The 18,900-nt window shown below is 41.6% G+C and overlaps 1 protein-coding gene across 1 annotated transcript in view; it reads right to left on the bottom strand.

Annotated features, from left to right (window-relative positions):
• Positions 1–18,900, bottom strand: part of LOC141147987 (uncharacterized) — a 72,027-nt gene that overhangs the window by 33,541 nt on the left and 19,586 nt on the right. The window contains exon 6 of the mRNA XM_073635143.1: positions 15,925–16,272. Within this exon, the coding sequence (XP_073491244.1) occupies positions 15,925–16,272 (348 nt within the window). The remainder of the gene's footprint in view (positions 1–15,924; positions 16,273–18,900) is intronic.

Genomic DNA, 18,900 nt, shown 5'->3' with positions numbered 1-18,900 from the left:
CATGGCCTCTAAGGCCGTCGGGACCGAGTCTTTTTTAACTGTATGGAGCATTACCATTTCTGAGGAGCTACTTGTGGGTCTCTCTTTTTCTGCGCCAGTGTACATTGTACCTATCAAATGCTGCAGCTGCGCAGCTATGTAATAGAGCCAGGGATTAGGGAGGGCTAGCCCTCCCTCGTCCTTAGGGTGTTGGAGGTGCTCGAGTTTAATCCTTGGAGAGCGCCCTCTCCAAATTAGTAGTCTGAACAAGGAGTTAATAATCCGGAAAGTTTTAAGGGTTATTACCATGGGTGTATTATGAAGTACATAAAGCAGTTGGGGCATAAGAATAATTTTTTTTTTTTTAACAATCTTTATTTATCAAAACATTTTTACCACAAATTAAAAAAAAAAAAAAAAAAAGGAAAGTTGTACACATCCAAAACATACAATACTTCTGTACTTCTTTATCAAGCAATAGTTCAAATTTCATTAACCTTTTAGTTATTTATTTAATTGATGCCAGGATGTGTGACCCCTGTTCCAACCGCCCCCCCTCCCCCCCACGCCCTCTCTTACTACACATTCATCCATTCATACTGCCAGACAACAACAACAAAAAAAAAAAAAAAAAAAAAAAAAAAAAAAAAACCCCTTCCCTCTTATAATTTTCTACCAGACTCTATATAATAGTCTTCAATAGCCCAGAGGAGGCTCTGAACTCTTCCCATTTAGCCCATGTGGTGAGTAATTGTACCTTCACCCCTTCCTCTATCACCATTCTTTCTTCCAGGGCACGCATGTCCGCCATCTCACACTCCCATTCCGCTACAGAAGGCGCACATGTGCTTTTCCATTTTCTTGCTATGATGGTTCGTGCTGCTGTCAAAAAATATTTCAATATACCTTTTCTTATTTTCTTAACCGATCCTGGGATCATAGATAATACCGCTACTTGTATTTCTGGATACATATCGATCCCGGTCATGGCTCTATATATTTCAAATATTTTCTGCCAGAATGGTTGGATTTCTGAGCAATAGTACCAGATATGTGACATTGTGCCCTGTGCTTTATGGCATCTCCAACAGATATCCTCGCTGTCAGGGTTCATTTTATATAAGTCCACAGGGCACCTATACCATCTGGCTAATATTTTATAATTTCTTTCCTGATGTTTGGCAGATATCGAGAGTTTATGGGTTACTATGATTGCCTTTTCCCATGATTTCCTGGGGAATTCAGTTCCTATCTCTATTTCCCATTTCTTAATATAGGGTAGGTCCTGTCCTTTATTTTCAGAATTCAGATATTTATAGATTTTAGAGAGGACGTGGGTGGGTCTATGTTCTTGTAAAAAGATTTTTTCTATAGTTGTCAAGGGCCTATCTATTACCGATTCTTTTATTAGAGATGTGATATACCGTTGTAACATCCCATACTGCATCCATTTTGTTTTATGCTCTACTCCCAGCCTTTCCATTGGGAGGAGCCTGTTGTCTTCCATCGTTTCCACCAACCTTGTGTCTTCACATCTCCTCCATTTAAGAAATGTTTCAGACTCCAGTGCCAGTGGAAATTCTCGATTACTAAATAGTGGAGTCATAGGTCCCCTATTAGTAAATCCAATCCCTTTCTTAATCATAATATCCCATACTTTTAATGTTGATACCACTAAGGAGGGCAGTTCACTATCCGGCGGTCTTTGCTCTCTTTTTATCCAGGGTAGTGATTTTAATTTTAAGGCTGTGATCTTCTCTTCAAGCTTCACCCATTGTTTGATATCTCTATTGTGGAACCAATCCACTATTCTTGTTGTCATTATTGCTCTCAGGTACATATCTATATCTGGAAGGGCAAGGCCCCCGTTTTTCTTGGTTTTATTCAAGACCGATCTATTGATTCTGGGGGTCTTGCCTCCCCAGATGAAATTTCCTATTAACTTATGCAATTTTTTCAGGGTATTTGTTACGGGAAAAATGGGTATTGCTTGTAGGGTATATAATATTTTGGGTAGTATATCCATCTTTACAATATTTATTCTACCCATCCAGGAAAACATACCTTTTTCATATTGTTGTAGCGATCTCATAGTTTTCTGTACCAACGGGGCGTAGTTGTACTCCTGTAGATTATTGAGGTCAGTGGGGATGTATATACCTAAATATTTAATTGCCTTCGCCTGCCATTTAAAAGAGAAATCCTTTTTAAGGAGTTCCACCATAGCGTTTGGCAAATTAACGTTTAGGGCTTCAGATTTGTTGTAGTTTACCTTGAAATTACTTAGTGCGCCGAATCGTTTAAATTCAGATATCAGGTTTGGTATTGAAATCAGAGGGTTTGTGATGTAAAGCAAGATATCATCTGCAAATACTGACATCTTGTATTCTATACCTCCCACCTCAATACCCTGTATATCCTTGTTTTCTCGAACTGCTATCAACAGGTGTTCCATCACTAATATATATAACAATGGGGATAACGGGCATCCTTGTCGGGTTCCATTTGTTATAGGTACTACCTCCGATAAATCTCCGTTTGCACGGATCCTGGCTGTTGGATTCTGATATAGGGCCATTATTCTATCTATAAGTACAGGGCCCAACCCCCACTGAACCAAGGTCTCTCTAAGGAAGTTCCATCCCACCCTGTCGAAAGCTTTCTCCGCATCAATTGTCAGTAGACAGGATGGGATGGAACCTCTCTGTGCATATTCTACTAGTGTAAGTGTTTTTAAGGTGTTATCTCTAGCCTCTCTACCTTTTATGAAACCCACCTGGTCTAGGTGTATATGTGCCGGTATTATGGAGGCGAGTCTATTAGCGATAATTTTAGAGTATAATCTAAGATCAATGTTTGTAAGGGAAATTGGTCTATAGTTTCCGCATAGGGTATGGTCCTTCTCTGGTTTGGGTATGAGTGAAATGTACGCTTGGAGGCTCTGTGAGACAAAAGGCTCTAATGTAGAAACAGCATTAAAGGTCCATTTTAAAATGGGGGTAAGTTCTTCTTTAAATATTCTATAGAATCTTGGGGTGAAGCCATCTGGGCCTGGGCTTTTCCCAGGTACCAATGCGTCGATTACGTCTTGTATCTCGATCTCAGAGAAATCCTGCTCTAATTGTACAGTTTCTGTCGGTGCTAGAACAGGGAGTGCAGTTTCTCTTATATATTGATAAATATTTTGTTGAAGTCCCTCCGTGTCTTTTTTTGTGTCATCTTTAGGTATGTTGTATAATTTCGTGTAGAAGGTCTGAAACTCCTTTAGTATCTCTTTTGGCTCATATTTCATGTCTCCTTTTTCTGACTTGATTTTAACAATAGGTGATATATTGCCCCTATGTTTCAACGCTCTTGCCAGAAGTTTACCTGGTTTATTACCTAGTTGATAATATAAGGAACGGTTACTATCTCTTATACGTAACGTTTGTTCATTTGTTAAAGTTTTTGATTCCGTTTTCTTTTCTGTTAATTCCATTAGTATTTCGCGTGTTGGGTTTTGTTTGTGTTGGGTTTCTATTTTGGGTATTTCTTTTAGTAGTTGGTTCATTTTATTACTTTTCAGTTTTTTCAGTCTGGCCCCATGTTTTATGAGATACCCACGAATTACGCATTTTAATGTTTCCCACTGAATCGGAAGAGATGTGGAATCGTTAATATGGTCGTGTACAAAGTCTGATATTACTTTCCTGATTTCTGAGACACAATTCTCATCGTATAACAGATTATCATTAAGCTTCCAATTACCCCTATTACTTTTGCTCTTAAGTGGGTCAAGTACCAAAAATACTGGTGCATGATCTGACCATAACGCACTGCCTATATCAGTCGATGTAGTTATCTCCATCCCCATCTGGTTTATCAAAAAGAAATCCAATCTATGATAAGTCCCATGAACTTTCGAATGAAACGTAAAATCTTTTTCCGTTGGATGAAAAACTCTCCAAATATCAGCTAATTGGTATTTTGCCATTGTTTCTAGAAAGAGTTTTTTCTCTCTACCTGACTGTACTACTGAAGGAGCTGTAGTATCTTTCTCTCTGTCTAGTACAAAGTTAAAGTCTCCCCCAATTATTGTTACACCCTCTGCCTTCTCCATAAGCTTTTTCAACATTTGTGTTCCTATTTTATGTTGGTTTTGATTAGGTAGGTATAAATTTATGAAAGTGTATTTTTTACCAAATATAATAAGTTTAAGTAATATTGCTCTTCCATCCCCATTGCGCCATTCTTCCAGCACTTGGTGTGGTATTGTCTTATGAATTGCGATAGAGACACCTTTTGATTTTGAGTACCCAAAGGAGTCATGATACCAGGTAGTGTAAAATCTGTTTTGTAGGTTAGGGACATGGTCCGTACGGAAATGCGTTTCCTGGAAGAATATCACCCCCACTTTCTGTTTATGGAGAGAATATAGAACTTGAGACCTTTTTGTTGCTGAATTAAAACCTCTTACATTATATGAACAGATTTTCATAATTCAGAACCGATGAGGGGAAAAAAGAGAAAAAGAAAAGAAAAAAAAAAAAAAAAACCCCAAATACAACACACACCCCCCACACTCACACTTAACCCCAAACTACCCCAAAACTATTTGACTTATAACAAGTCTATCTTACTAACTAAAGTAAGTACCCTATGAAGGGATAAGAAGACGCCGACGTCCAAGATCTACCACTCGATCGGTGGCGCACGCTGCTTTTTTAAATTTTAATATCTTTTCCTTTTATTGCATGCTATCACTCCCCTCTCCCTACTACCTACAACCTCATCCTAATCTAGCAGGGAGGAAGGAAGGAGGCAGAAAATACAGGGGGGGGATGAGGATGATCTCCCCATGTATAGAGCTCTTAAAACTTATATAAATCATAATTTTATCTAAAACTCTCCCCTCTGTCCCCCCTCTGCGGGGGGGGGAGATACAGAAGCAAAACCCGAAGGGGAAGACAGAGGAGGAGGAAAAGAACAGGGATGATCTTAATTACTTTCCCTTCCGCTGCTATTTGGTTCATATTTCCCCATCCTACTTAATATCATATCTAACGTTTTAGTGCTATTATATATTACATAATGTGTTATATAGTGTTAGCCATCTCAAATCGTACATGCATCCTGTGAATACCTAGTAAGTGCAAAAAAAAAAAAAAAAAAAAAAAAAAAAAATTTTTTTGTGAAACATCATTTTACAACATTGTGAACACCTATGTTATCAGTGTTCCATCCCCCCTCTTCAGCGCTCCCGCCCCACCCGTGTCCCACCAGCCTGGTCAAAAAAAAAAAAAAAAAAAAATTATACCCTTTCCACCAAATACCCCACCCTCCTTTTGTTATATAATTTCCCCAGTCTTCAAGGTGTCGTATCTAAAAAAGAATAATACAAGTTATATACTAACGTACCGTGTTATACAGTGCTATTTAAACCTCACAATAACCTACCAAAAACCTACAAATACCCTTTTGTGCAAAAAAAAAAAAAAAAAAAATATGTATTCTTCCCTTCCTTCCTATTTCTTCCCCTATCAAAAAGAAAAATTAGACCCTTTCCACCATATACCCCTCCCCACTTTTAGTTCATTATTACACCAATTATGTGCTAACGTGTCGTGTTGTACAGTGCTAATAGCCCTCGCATTACCCCACAAACCATCTGTGAGTGCCCAGAAAAAAGAGAGAAAAAAAAAAAAATCTTTAGCCTTTTTCCCCCTTTTATTTTCCCATTTTTAATCCCCTTAATGCCCATTCCCACCCTCCCTCCTTCTCCCCTATCCCCCCCCTCATCCTCCCCCCCGTCTTTAATTGTATCTACTTCTTAATCGCTAATTGTTCAGCATTCTTTTCCTCCAGTCCCCCCCCCCACCCCCAAACTGTTCTTCAAGCTTTTCCGGGTAACTTCATATAAGAAACAGGCCAGTCCGGCAGTTCTGTATCTGACAATTTAAGGATTGTAAGAAACTGTGGTAGATCTTCCAAATCGCTGAATGTAGCCGTCGATTCCTCTCTTTGAGCCTGTAGCTGAAATGGAAATTTCCATCTATATTGCAGATTATTCTTTCTGAGTTGCTCCACTAGAGGTTTTAGGGCCCTCCTCCGGTCTAATGTGTATTTCGATAGGTCTTGGAAGAGTAGTAATGGATCTCCCTCATACTGGATATTTTTATTTTGACGAGCTGCTAGCATAATTCGATCTTTTATATGTGCATAATGCATCTTACAGATGACGTCTCGCGGTTTGCTAGGATCTAATCTCCTTCTTCCTGTTGCTCTATGTGCCCGATCGATTATCAGATCTTTTATGTCCGTATCCTGTGCTATTTCCTGAAAGATTTTCTGTAGTGTTATTATAAGATCTTTGGGATTTACTTCTTCCTTTAAACCTCTGATTCTTATATTGGATCTTCTGCTTCTATTTTCTTGTTCGTCTAGGCTATTTATTAGTTGGTTTATTTGATTTCCCTGTTTCTGTATCCTTTCCTTTACCTTTATTAGTTCTTGTTCTGTTTTGACTACTCTGTTGTCTAATTTGACCGTTTTTTCCTGTATATCTTTTGTAGATGTCTTGAGTTCTTGGATTTCTGTTTTATATGTTTCCTCCAATCTGTGTACGTATTGGTCCATATCTTCTCTGGTTGGGAGAGATTGGATATATGTTCTCATATCCCATTTTTCTGTATCCTCTTCCGTTTGTTCATTCGAAGCACCTGTTGTATTCATTGGTGAGCTGTTTCTGGGATGGACCATTAGTTCTTCCCCAGACGATCTGGATGTTGTCGATATCTCCGCGAGATTTAAAATTTCCTGTGATGTATGTGAGATTTGAGCCGTCCGGGGTGGTTGCATTTGTAATTGTTGAAAAATCTCTTTTATGTCTGCTGTCTGAGTAGATTGAGCCCCTGTAGGGTTTTTATTTTTACTTTCAGTTTTATCTTTCTTATTTTTTTGGGGCTGAGGTGTTTTATTTCCTTTCTTGGGTGCCATCTTTTTATTAGAACTTCTGTCTCCACTTTTTCCTTATCTCTTCCCGTTCTGCCTCTTTCCCTTTCTCCTCTCTTCTTCTTACCACTTTCGATCTTTCCCTTATTTTTTAAAGGTGATTGGAAGGGAGAGTGTGCAGAGATGAATGGGTGGCAGAAAATGCAAGACTAAGTGGCGGAGTGTACAGGGATGGCAGAGTATATAGGGATGGATGGATAACAGAGAATGCCAGGATGGATGGCTGAGTAGGAGGAATGGCGGAGTATATAGGGATGGATGAGCAACAGAAAATGCGGGGATGGATGGTAATGTATGTCGGTATAGCAAGGGGTGAAAAGATGGCAAGAAACACCCTATTTATCCAGGTGTTTTACTTTGAATCTTTGTTATATACCTTACCCTCAAACCGTTAATTAGCGTTGGGGAGGTAGTAAATATTTTTTATAAATTATTTCTTCCACACAGTACTAAGTTTGTCCAATTCACATATACTCTATTGTCCCATAAATGTTTTATGCATAAACAGAGTCCTTTTAGCTTCTCAATAAGACACATCCAAAAAAGAAAAATATGATGATATTTTGTCTTAGTTTTTTACAGTCTTACATAGTCTATGAAGGATGTATTATAGCTTTACATGTCTTCCATGGACATACCTGGTGCAGAGGTTATTGATTTCCTTCGATACCTGGTGTGTCGTCTGTGTTGCTGAGATTTCCACTGTGTGGACTGTGGAGCCTGAGCGCCAGGAAATCAGCTGATGTGTCTCCTCTCTGCTGTTTGTAATCTGAGAACCTCCACCGGAGTATGCGTCCTCCCAGCGAGCCGCCTCTGCTGCCTGTGTATTCAGACAGACAGAGACTCCCGCACGGCTTTGCGCTGTCTCCTGGTTCCGTCCTCGGTTACCGTTCCCAGCACCACCAGGTACCGATCCTTCCTTTGTCTCCCGGATCTTTATGTCTCACCCTCACCCTCCAGGTAAGTTATGGGGCGCTGATGGCTCAGTCTCTCACCATAGGTATCATGTAGCCAGGACATGTAAGCGTGTGTGGCAGTCAGCCTCCCTCTTCAGCAGCGTCTATAGCGTCTGCAGCGTGTCTGCCCCTCGATCTCCCTAGGCAGCCATCTTGGGCGTCAGCTCCTCCCTCCTACACTCGATCGTCCCATAAGAATCATTTTAATCAAATTCACCCTGCCTGCGACCGACAGACAGAGTGAATTCCATGTTCTGATCCTCTCTCTGAATCTCTGCAGCAGAGGGGATATATTTAGTCTACCATACTCTCTTATCCTAGGCGTCACCTGAATACCTAGATATTTGAACGAGGTGGCCAGGGGTACTACACTATTGTCAGGGGGAGTGCTCCCTTCATCGATAAGCATCAAAGAGGATTTGGTCCAGTTAATCTGGAGTCCTGAGTATCGTCCAAATTCCAATATGGTTGACATAGCTGCATTGAGAGATCTGTCCACATCACCAAGCAAAATCATGGTGTCGTCGGCATATAGCATCAATTTTTCTTGCCTGTCGCCATATCGAAATCCGACAACTTCAGGATTGGCTCTTATTTTAATAGCTAGGGGTTCTATAGCTAGTGCGAACAGCAGGAGTGACAAGGTGCACCCCTGCCTCGTGCCTCTCCCCAAATTGAATGTGTGCGACATAGCCCCCGATGCCCTGATGGCAGCCTGTGGACTGTGATACAGCAGACGTACCCATGAGATGAAAACATCCCCAAAACCGAAGCGTCCAAGCACCCCCCACAAGTAGTCCCACTCCACGCTATCGAAGGCCTTCATAGCGTCCAGTGAGAGCAAAGCCCTTTGTCCAAGATTATCCGCCGCAGATTGCATATTCAAATAAAGCCGTCTTAAGTTTACTGCCGTAGACTTATTAGGCATAAACCCCGCCTGATCAGGGTGTATAATGGCCGTAATGGCTCCATTCAGCCTCATCGCTAGTACCTTAGCTAGAAGTTTAATATCGCTTTGCAAAAGGAATATAGGCCTATAAGAACCCGGATCTGTTGGATCCTTTCCTGGCTTCAGTATAAGAACTATATTAGCTGTGGTCATAGAGGGGGGTAAACGTCTATTCTCTCTGGAAGCATTGAAAACCATTAGTAGCTTTGGCAAAATGATGTCAGCGTATTGCTTATAAACCTCTATGGGGATCCCATCCGCCCCAGGGGCCTTGCAGTTAGGGAAAGCTTCCAATGCGTCCTGTAGCTCATCCAGAGTGAGAGGAGCATCCAGATCCTCCTTCTGACTCCTCGTGAGTTGTGGAAAGTCAATGTCACCCAAATAGTCTGCCAGTTCCTCCGAGGTATATTGCCCCGTCGGAAGATACAGATTTTCGTAAAATTTGGCCAGTTCCATTAGTTTAAGGTCAGTGGAGCTCACCACCCTTCCTTCCGGTGTTTTAATGGCTCCTATTACAGGGGAGCGTTGCTGGGAGTTAGCTATCCCAGCCAAAAGACGCCCCGTACTTTCTCCTTCCTCATAGAATGCCAGCCTGGAGAAGAACAGCTTTTTCTCCGCTGTGGAGGACAACAACCGCTCATACGCAGCTTGAGCTGACTGCCATGCCTCCCTAGCCGAGTCTGTCGGTGTGCGTATATAAGCCTCCTCCAGGGACCCAACCTGTCTCTCAAGTTCCTCCTTATGTTCTGAGGAATTCTTTTTCACTCTTCCTATCTCCGAAATAAGTAAACCTCTCAAATATGCTTTAAAGGCATCCCATTGTTCCATCGGTGACTGTAGAAACTCCCGATCATTAAGGAACTCTCCCATGCTCCGCTCCATCTCATTCTGGGGTAAAAATAATTTTAGCCAGAAGGCATTAAATTTCCATGGCGTTCTAGGTATCCCTGTTTTCGGGGATATAATCATGGTAATCACTAAGTGTGAGTGGTCTGAAACACTACGTGGCTTATATATCACTTCCGAGACGGATGGGAGCATGGCCAGGTTACCCACAGCTAAATCAATTCTAGACAATGTCCCATGAGTCTTGGAGAAACATGAAAATTGCTTCTCATCCGGGTGTCTATGTCTCCATATGTCTATCCAACCAACCTCATTAAGCAGTCTAAGCAATGGGGAGTCCTTCAGCGTGGCAGGGACCCCAGAATTAGGGTGCCTGTCCGCGGAAGGACTCAGCCAGCAATTAAAGTCCCCCACAATCAGCAACGGCAGATCTGGTCTACCTTCAAGATAAGTCAGCAGTAACCTTAGCACCGCCACCGTAAACGGCGGGGGCACATATACACATGCCAGTATACAGTTTAGCATCCCAATCCTACAATGCAAAAAAACATATCTACCCTCATTATCTATGCATGTATCAAATTCTTGGTAATCTATAGAGCCATGTATCATTACACTCACACCCCTTGAATATGAGGTGTGAGTGGAGTGATATGCTTTCCCCACCCAAGCATATTTAAGACAACATTTAGTTTCAGGTGTTAGATGTGTCTCCTGCAAACACAAAATCATAGGGTGATATTTTTTCAGACATGAGGAAATCATCATTCTCTTAAGAGGGGACCCTAAGCCCCTGACGTTCCATGTAATTATTGGCAATTCAGCCATTTGGCAAATCTTTGCATGATCTTAAGGAGTAAGGCAGTTCGGGAGTCATGGCCACCCAATTCCTGATCTCAGCTATTGCTGACGGGCAAAACAATATTAGAGGATCCTCTCCCCATGTATGGGTTTTGTTCCAGGGCCATGCTTTCCGTTTCCGGTCCGAAAGAACAGCCCTTAATCGCATGTCTGCGGGATCAGTAACCAGTATTGGTAATATGCAGCATTTCCAGTATAGAAATCTTCGGTAGTGTATACTTTGGTATAAGCAAAAAGCGTATAAAAAAGAGAACAAAAAGAAAAAACAAAACCAGGCTGTCAACAGGACACGCCCATACAGTTGAAATTGAAACCATAGCCAACATGGCTTGCTCGCTTTATCTCTCACGTAGAAAGAACACATTTTCTCTTGCCTACTTCACAAGATAGCTCACTGTTCGTGTAACTATATCAAAGTTCCCAGCAGCATAAAGCAAAAACATTCTCCAAGGTAGAAACGGGTATGATTATAATACCAAACTGCAGGATTTCACAGAGAATATTAGCCCTGAAGGGGAAATAAATAAGCTATTGGTAAATTCACTGTAAAGCTATATGTTTGGATACCAGAAGACTTGCGCTGTTATGTGTGTCATACAGGTCTGTCCTCATCTTCTCTGTCTCGTTGTCTTAAGGCCTGTTCATTGCGGTCAAGCCACATAGCTGCATCTTGGGCTGATTCAAAGAAGTGGGCCTGTCTGTCTGCGGTAACTCTCAGCTTAGCCGGGTACAGCATGGCATATGGAAGCTGCAGAGCCCGTAGGCGTCTCTTCACATCTGAGAACTTGGCTCTACGTTTTTGTACCTCCGCAGAGAAGTCGGGGTAAAACGACACTCTGACCCCATTCACCTGAACATTAGCTTTTTCTCTGGCATTCCTCAGCACCGCTTCTCTGACTCTGTAGTGCATAAGCCGGGCAAGAAGGGGCTTGGGGGGGGCTCCCGGTTGTAGCGGGCGGCCTGGAGTTCGGTGCGCCCTCTCTACCGTGAAGAACGGGGAAAAGGCATCTCTGCCGAATACCTCGATCAGCCAGGCCTCTATGAATGTGGTGGCATCCTTACCCTCCGTTTTCTCCGGCAGGCCTACGATGCGTATATTGTTGCGTCTTAAGCGATTTTCCATGTCGTCAGCTCTGTTGTTGGTATCTTTAGCAAGTTGATAGGCCGCATGTGCCTCACGAGCCACTGGCGGGAGTTTGTCTTCCAAATCACTTACTCTGCTTTCCACAGCAGTCGTACGTTCTCTGATTTTCTGTAAATCTTGTCTTAGCAAGGATACATCCTCTCTCAGCCCTCCAAATTGCTCTTTAAGAGTATTCACGGAAGCCGTGCAGACATGCACAGCTTTAAGTATGTCAGCTAGAGTTGGCTGCTCAGTCTCTTCACTGTCTGTATCTGTGTATAGAGGAGGGGGCCGCTCTGCTGCATCATCCACCTCTCCCTGCATGTCAGCATAGACCAGGGGTCTCAAACTGGCGGCCCTCCAGCTGTTGCAAAACTACAAGTCCCATCATGCCTCTGCCTATGAGAGTCATGCTTGTAACTGTCATTCTTGCAATGCCTCATGGGACTTGTAGTTTCACAACAGCTGGAGGGCCACCAGTTTGAGACCCCTGGCATAGACTGTGTCCTGCTCTCTCCTCTCATGTGCTTCTGCCTGGGACACTGTTGCAGACCCCCCTGCTTCTTGCGCTCGGTGCCCCCCCATCTTTTGGGTATAGTACATCATATCTCTCTGGTATTCCTTACCCTGTAGCTTCTGCGCCTTCTTGCTAGCCGCTTCTTTGTGTCTTTCATTTCCCCTCGGTGTGCGCTGTGCCAGGGCCGCGGCGGCGCCATCTTGGATTTCGGAGGTCATGTTTTCCTCCTTTTTCTTGGCTTTCCCTCTTGTACACAGGGCCGGTGGATGGTCCAGGAGGGTGAGCGGGTCGGTAGCCAGTTGGATCGCCGTTTTTTAGCACCGGATCGCTGCTGGGAAAGGATCGATTCGGTGTGCTGAAGTGGAGCTGTGAGAAACACTTCCTCTCACATGCCGATCTTGGCCACGCCCCCCAAGCTTTGCCTTTTTTAACAATTTTTTACTACATTCGTTTTACCGTAGGTTTTTAAACGGCACATATTTTACATGTACTTTGCTACACTTTATGAGTATGAGATGACATTTTTAAGGTTCATCTACTGCCGTTTGACTTATTCTACGCTAGCCCCCAAAGAACTCTGCCTTTAACTATTATCTGTTCACACAAACTTCATCTTAATTTTATAATGGGATACGTTTGTGTGTTTTGTTAATTTAATTTTTTAGGTAGTTTCAGCACTGCTTGTATTGTTTCACAGTAGGCTAAAGTATAGCCGTTTTGTGCTGTGACCTCTTTCATCGCAGGCACACATTTGTTAGTCATTTGAAAATTGTGTTTTAATTCAAACTTATGATCCAGCTAATAACGGCTGCAAAACAAACAGTGGCCAAGGCATGGAAATCTCCTACATTGGTACTAGCAGAAACAATTCACAGAATGAATAATACAATGTCCCATGCTAAGATGGTAGCCATCGATCAAAATCAAATTCCAAAATTTGAAAAACTTTGGCATCCTTGGATAAAACAACAGTTCCTGTCAAACTTCAATGACTCTGTCCTGTTGCCATGGTAACAGATTAAATGACTTACAGAGACACCCATTCTAAGGCTTCAAAGAGAACTAAAAAGAATAATAAACTGACGAGCGGGACAACCTTGTGGACCATACCTCTACCTTTCAACCCTTTTTCTTCTTTCTCTTTCCTTTTCTCCACCTTACGATTAAAGCTCATTATCAGAATTTATTTGACCTATATACACTCTACTTGTAAACAATATGTATAGTAGGTATAAATCATTTAAATACATACAAAAGTAACTAAGGAAATTATATATATGTTTAATTTAGGTTTACGTGAACCCAATGTTTAATATTTGAAATTTCATGATATTTACCTATATAAACCCTACTGTAAAACAATGAGCTTACTTTATAGATCCTTGTAAACTTACTTTATGTATCTTTATAACATTGTATACTCAATAAACTTCTTTTGACAAGGAAAATTGTGTTTTATACTCATAAATATTTTTATATAGTCCGGGTTTCTCTGTAGCACCAGAAGTGAGATTACTATGCCACATATTTTCTCAGTCATCCTTTGTTCACACTTTTTGTAGTGTGGAACGTGACTAACGTCCGCTACAGTGATGGCTACACTGCTAACAGTTCAGTATATCTTAATAGCACGGGACGTATCCTAAAGGTTTTTCCTGTCGTTATGATTAACAATGTAGCTCACCGAGATTGTTTTCCTTCCCTTTTCATACCAGCCGTATCAGCAACAAGTTCTAACTCTCTACTTGTTTTCTCATTCAGTCTTTGTTTTCTTGTTTTTGTCATGTCCAGTGCGATATACATATTCACATGTAGGTAGGATCTAATACTTTGCTTTGATACTTTGTCTATGGTTCAGTAGAATTTTAATTCATTATTTCAATACTCACTAAGCCTTGGGGCTATAGGACCGGCTTTTTGTGCATCATTTATGGACTTTAGCGTTTAATCAAATCTAGTCTCATACATTTCTTATTCTTATTTTGTTTTTTGACAAATGAGGAAGAAGTTTCCTTTTATGGTATTTCTCTATAGTCTATTATAAACAATGATGTACTTTGACAATTAGAATTATAGACAGGAGTGGCCTCGTTTCACTATTAATATATATTTTTTCTTCATTTATGTATGCATTTTTGATGTACTCTTTGTCTCGTTTCAGACATTGGATTCATCATCATTTGCCTATGTAGGCGTTCCGCTTCAAGTCTATTTTTCTTCCTATTGTCTTTCTCGATGTATTCCTACCATGGATCCACTTATTTGGTTATTTTCAGCTATATGTTATATTGAATGTAATTTAAATTGATATATTTGAAACAGCTGCATACAAATATGTACCACATGGTTCTTTTGTACTTTTTGAGCTGTCTCCAATGTTTTGGAGACAATTCAAAGGATCTCATGGTTACGAATTAAATTTTAATCATACAACATGTGTGTTCATTTGATAATCAATTGTTGTTTAATGAGTATGGGTGTCAACATCCTGTTTCTCCCTTCCTCTTTTTCCTTTATATGCACCTTTGTTTGTTTGATCAAACTTAGCTATGAGTAAGCATCTCTGAATTTGAAACGCGTTAGCTATTTTATACCTGGTTTGTCCACCTTTTGTTTTTTTTGCCTTTTTGGATTTTAACTTTTTTCAAATAAAGATGTTTTTGCATGGAGTGCGGCAGTCCAGGATTTTTTTTGTTCTCGCACTTATGAAGCACAGCCAGCACCCAGTTTTGTGCGGTAGGACGGGAGTTCACACAAGGGACTACAGAGGCTTTTGAAGCGGCTTTTACTTTCAATCACCTGTATTCACTCTGCTTATTTGTACTGCATATTTATAGGGATACATTGTGGATTGGTGATCATACATATGTTCATTTTGTCCAGATACATTGAGGCTTCATTATTCAGTGAGTCTAAAAAATAACAAGGATTACCTCATAGCAGCCAATGCTATGCCGATTGGAATATAAGACTTTGGGTTATGTGATAAATGCTGTACAAACAGTTTTATCTCACTGCTCTGCATAACATTATTACATTTGTCAAATACTGCATATGTTTATGTTATGGAGAATATACTTGACTTTTAATTAGGGGTGCAACGGATCAAAAATCTCACGGATCGGATCGATCCTCGGATCAGAGTCACGGATCGGATCATTTTCGGATCAGCAAAAAAAAACAAAACACACAAATCTTGTTACACCCACCGGAGTTTTAGATTTAAAAACTATTTTCAACACAAAACCGAGCTTATATGCATAAATACAGTATTTGTGCATATAAGCTCAGTTTTGTGTTGAAAATGGCTTTTAAATCTAAAACTCCGGTGGGTGTAACAAGATGTCCGCTTGCCCCCTTCTCACTCTATCATTATTGTACTGTGCAGGAGTGTGGGGTGTAGCAAGATGGCGGCGACGAAACGTCACTTTCTGTCGAGACAGCGGCCGCTTCCGGGTGTACTAAGATGGCCGCCGGCTCCGGAGCTAGGCCGAAGCCGCGGCCTTTCCTATGGCTGAGGCCGAAAAGTGCTCCACGGATCGCGGGTGTGCCGATCCGTGGAGGGTGATCCGTACGGATCACGGATCGGCAATGATCCGTTGCACCCCTACTTTTAATACACACCAAGAAGAATGATGGGAGCATTTCTTTTATAATGAATAATATCAATAAAGGATACCAGGGCACTGCTAGCTGTACTCACCCAGCACCTGTAAGGGTTGCGTTGTCCTCTCTATCAGTTCCTTAACACTGGAATGGTCCACTTTACAGATTATCTCTGACCCCTGATCCTCTAGTGATGGGGTGAACTCTAGAATTGCTGTATGGGTGAATGTTTTCTCTGGCTGGAGTTCAGATTTACTGTTGAGAATCTTGTATCTGTCATCATTGTTTATAGAATGTAATTTCTCCTTCCCATTTATTTTCATAAACCAGTCCACAGTCAGCTTATCAGGGTAAAATTTTGACACTGTACATCGCAGTTGTATCTTTTGATTGGCAAACAATTTTGGTATTTGTATCATCTCTACTTCTGGCCGAGCAAGAAAATCTGGAAGAGGATAGAGGAGGAATTGTTATCATAGTTTAAAGTTAATGTGATACTAAAGTCTTGTTTTTTTTGTTAAAAATAACAAACATGTTATGCTTACCTCCTCTGTGCAGTTTGTTTTGCACAGAGCAGCCTGGATCCTCCTCTTCTCGGGTCCCTCTTCGGTGCTCCTGGCCCCTCCCTCCTGTCGAGTGCCCCCACAGCAAGCAACTTGCTATGGGGGAAGCCAAGCCGAGCCACAGCTCCCTGTGTCCATTCAGACATGGAGCCACGGACCGGCCCTGCCCCCTTTCTCTCCTCATTGGCTGACTGACTTTGATTGACAGCAGCAGGAGCCAATGGCGCCGGGCTGCTGTCTCAGGCAGTGAGGAGGAGAGTCCCAGGCAGCCGAACACTTCTACAACATCGCTGGATCTAGATGGAGCTCAGGTAAGTATTTGGCTGGGTTCACACTACCTGTGGCTGCGGCTGGCAGTAGGGGGTCCAGTGCGTCTCTGTTCACCGTTTCAGGTACGAATCAGGTCTGAATTTATGCCTGAATTTGCACTTGAAACTGAGCCAAAGACGCGCAGGACCTTTTTCCAGTGCACTCAGCGGCTGCCTCGGAGCTGTGTGAACCGGCTCCATTGAGAGCCAGTCACAGTCTCCTGTCATGCAAATTGTATGCAGGAAAACCCCATCAAATTCGCATCAGTGTGAACCCAGCCTGAGGGAGGCTGCTGCAGACAAAAGGTTTTTTATCTTAATGCATAGAATGCATTAAAGTGGATGTAAACCCCATTCATGACATTTGAGCTGGGCACATATATCTGCAGTATTTTGTTATCTCTTTTCAAAGAGATAAGTCCTGTAGCTCTCTCCTGAACTGTTCCTCTGTTATCTGCCTGATAACTCCTGACAAATTCTGGGACACATCAGATAAAAGCAGCCTGAAATTTCTGTCTGGGGAGGTTGCTATAAATAGATTAGCAGGAAGCTGGCCCTCTTACAAAGCACCTCTGAGAGTCTCTTCCTATGAGGAGAGGGGGTGTGTGCCTTTCCTCCAATCAGCTGTTTAGTTTTGGCTGTATGCCCAGACATCACACTCTGTTAAACAGGAAGAGAAAATTTCCTAACATGATCTGGACTTTCTAAACAGTATATAAAGCTGAAGACAGCAGATATACATGTAAAACTTATGTAGGGAGATTTGGTTCATCTCTGTGTATCATCAGCTGTTCATTTCACTGGGTATATGTGAGGGTTTACATCCACTTTAAGATATAAAAAAAACTCTGCCTTTACAACCTCTTTAAGTCAGCGCAAGGCATTGATGTGTAATAAGCTTACAGCCTGCTGCTAACACAGTGACTACACAAATAATTTGTCAATTGCAACAAAAAGTGGATCTTTCAGTAACTTAACAAATCTGCATGAATAAATTCCTATTGTTCACAATATACAGCTACGGCATAGTTTTTCAAACAAGCTTTACATTTTATCATTAAAATCCATCCTAGAGTTCCAGTGCAGCAACTTTGCCTCAGCTGAGATAATGTCATCAGTCTGCTGTAGGCAGGGGGAAGCATTTCTTCAGTTTCCTTCCCTACGGTGCTTAAAGGGGTTGTAATCCCTAGTTTTTTGTTTTTTTTAAATAACAAACATGTCACACTTACCTCCACTGTGCAGTTCGTTTTGCACAGAGTGGCCCTGATCCACCTTATCTGGGGCCCCACGGCGGCGCTTTCAGCTCCTCCCCGCATCGGGAAACCACCTAGGAGAAGCGCTCTCCTTGGGGGTTACCGTGCGGGCACGCTCCCGAGTCCGGCTTTTGCGTCCATAGACACAGAATGCCTGACTCAGTCTTGCCCCCAGGCGCCCGCGTCATTGGATTTGATTGACAGCAGCGGGAGCCAATGCCTGCGCTGCTATCAATTTATCCAATCAAGAGCCGAGACAACGGGCAGAGAGGTAGAACGCGTCTCTGCCATGGGAACGAATGGGTTCAGGTGAGTAAAACGGGGGGGGGGGGCTGGTCAGTATCAGAAGTTTTTTTCACCTTAATGCATAGGATGCATTAAGGTGAAAAAACACAAGGGTTTGCAACCCCTTTAAAGAAAATATAAATAAATGTATGTGGCACTAACAAACATAATTAAATCAAGATAAATAAATCTTCAATAGTATAAACGAAATGTGCAATTCCAGTCACCAAGCGGTGATAATCAAGGCAATAAAGAAGCCTAAAAGTGCAAATTAAAGCAAAAAATACACACAATAATAACTTCAAAGTGCAAACAATAAAATAAATTGCTGTTAAGTATCCTAATAATAAAAACTGAAGGTGAATCAATAATTCACAATAATGATAAGATGCAATATCAAACAGAATGAATAAATAGAATATCTTCAGAGTAATTCATATGTGAAAAAAGTGCATAGTGCAAAAAACAATCAATGTGTAAAGAGAGCAATAAATGTCCACTTCATACACTCCCCATCCGCAGTGATGCAATAACCAATGAAAAAATGTGAAAACAAATCTTCCAAACAGTTCATATGTGAAGAAACTGCAGAGTGCAAAAAACAATCGATGTGCAAAAAAGAACAATTGATGTCCACTTCATCCAATCCCCATCCGTGGTGCGC

Source organism: Aquarana catesbeiana, linkage group LG06, assembly GCF_042186555.1.
Source record: "Aquarana catesbeiana isolate 2022-GZ linkage group LG06, ASM4218655v1, whole genome shotgun sequence".
Lineage (NCBI taxonomy): Eukaryota > Metazoa > Chordata > Amphibia > Anura > Ranidae > Aquarana > Aquarana catesbeiana.
The sequence above is the reverse complement of the archived record's forward strand: the minus strand, read 5'-3'. Positions and strand labels throughout refer to the sequence as shown.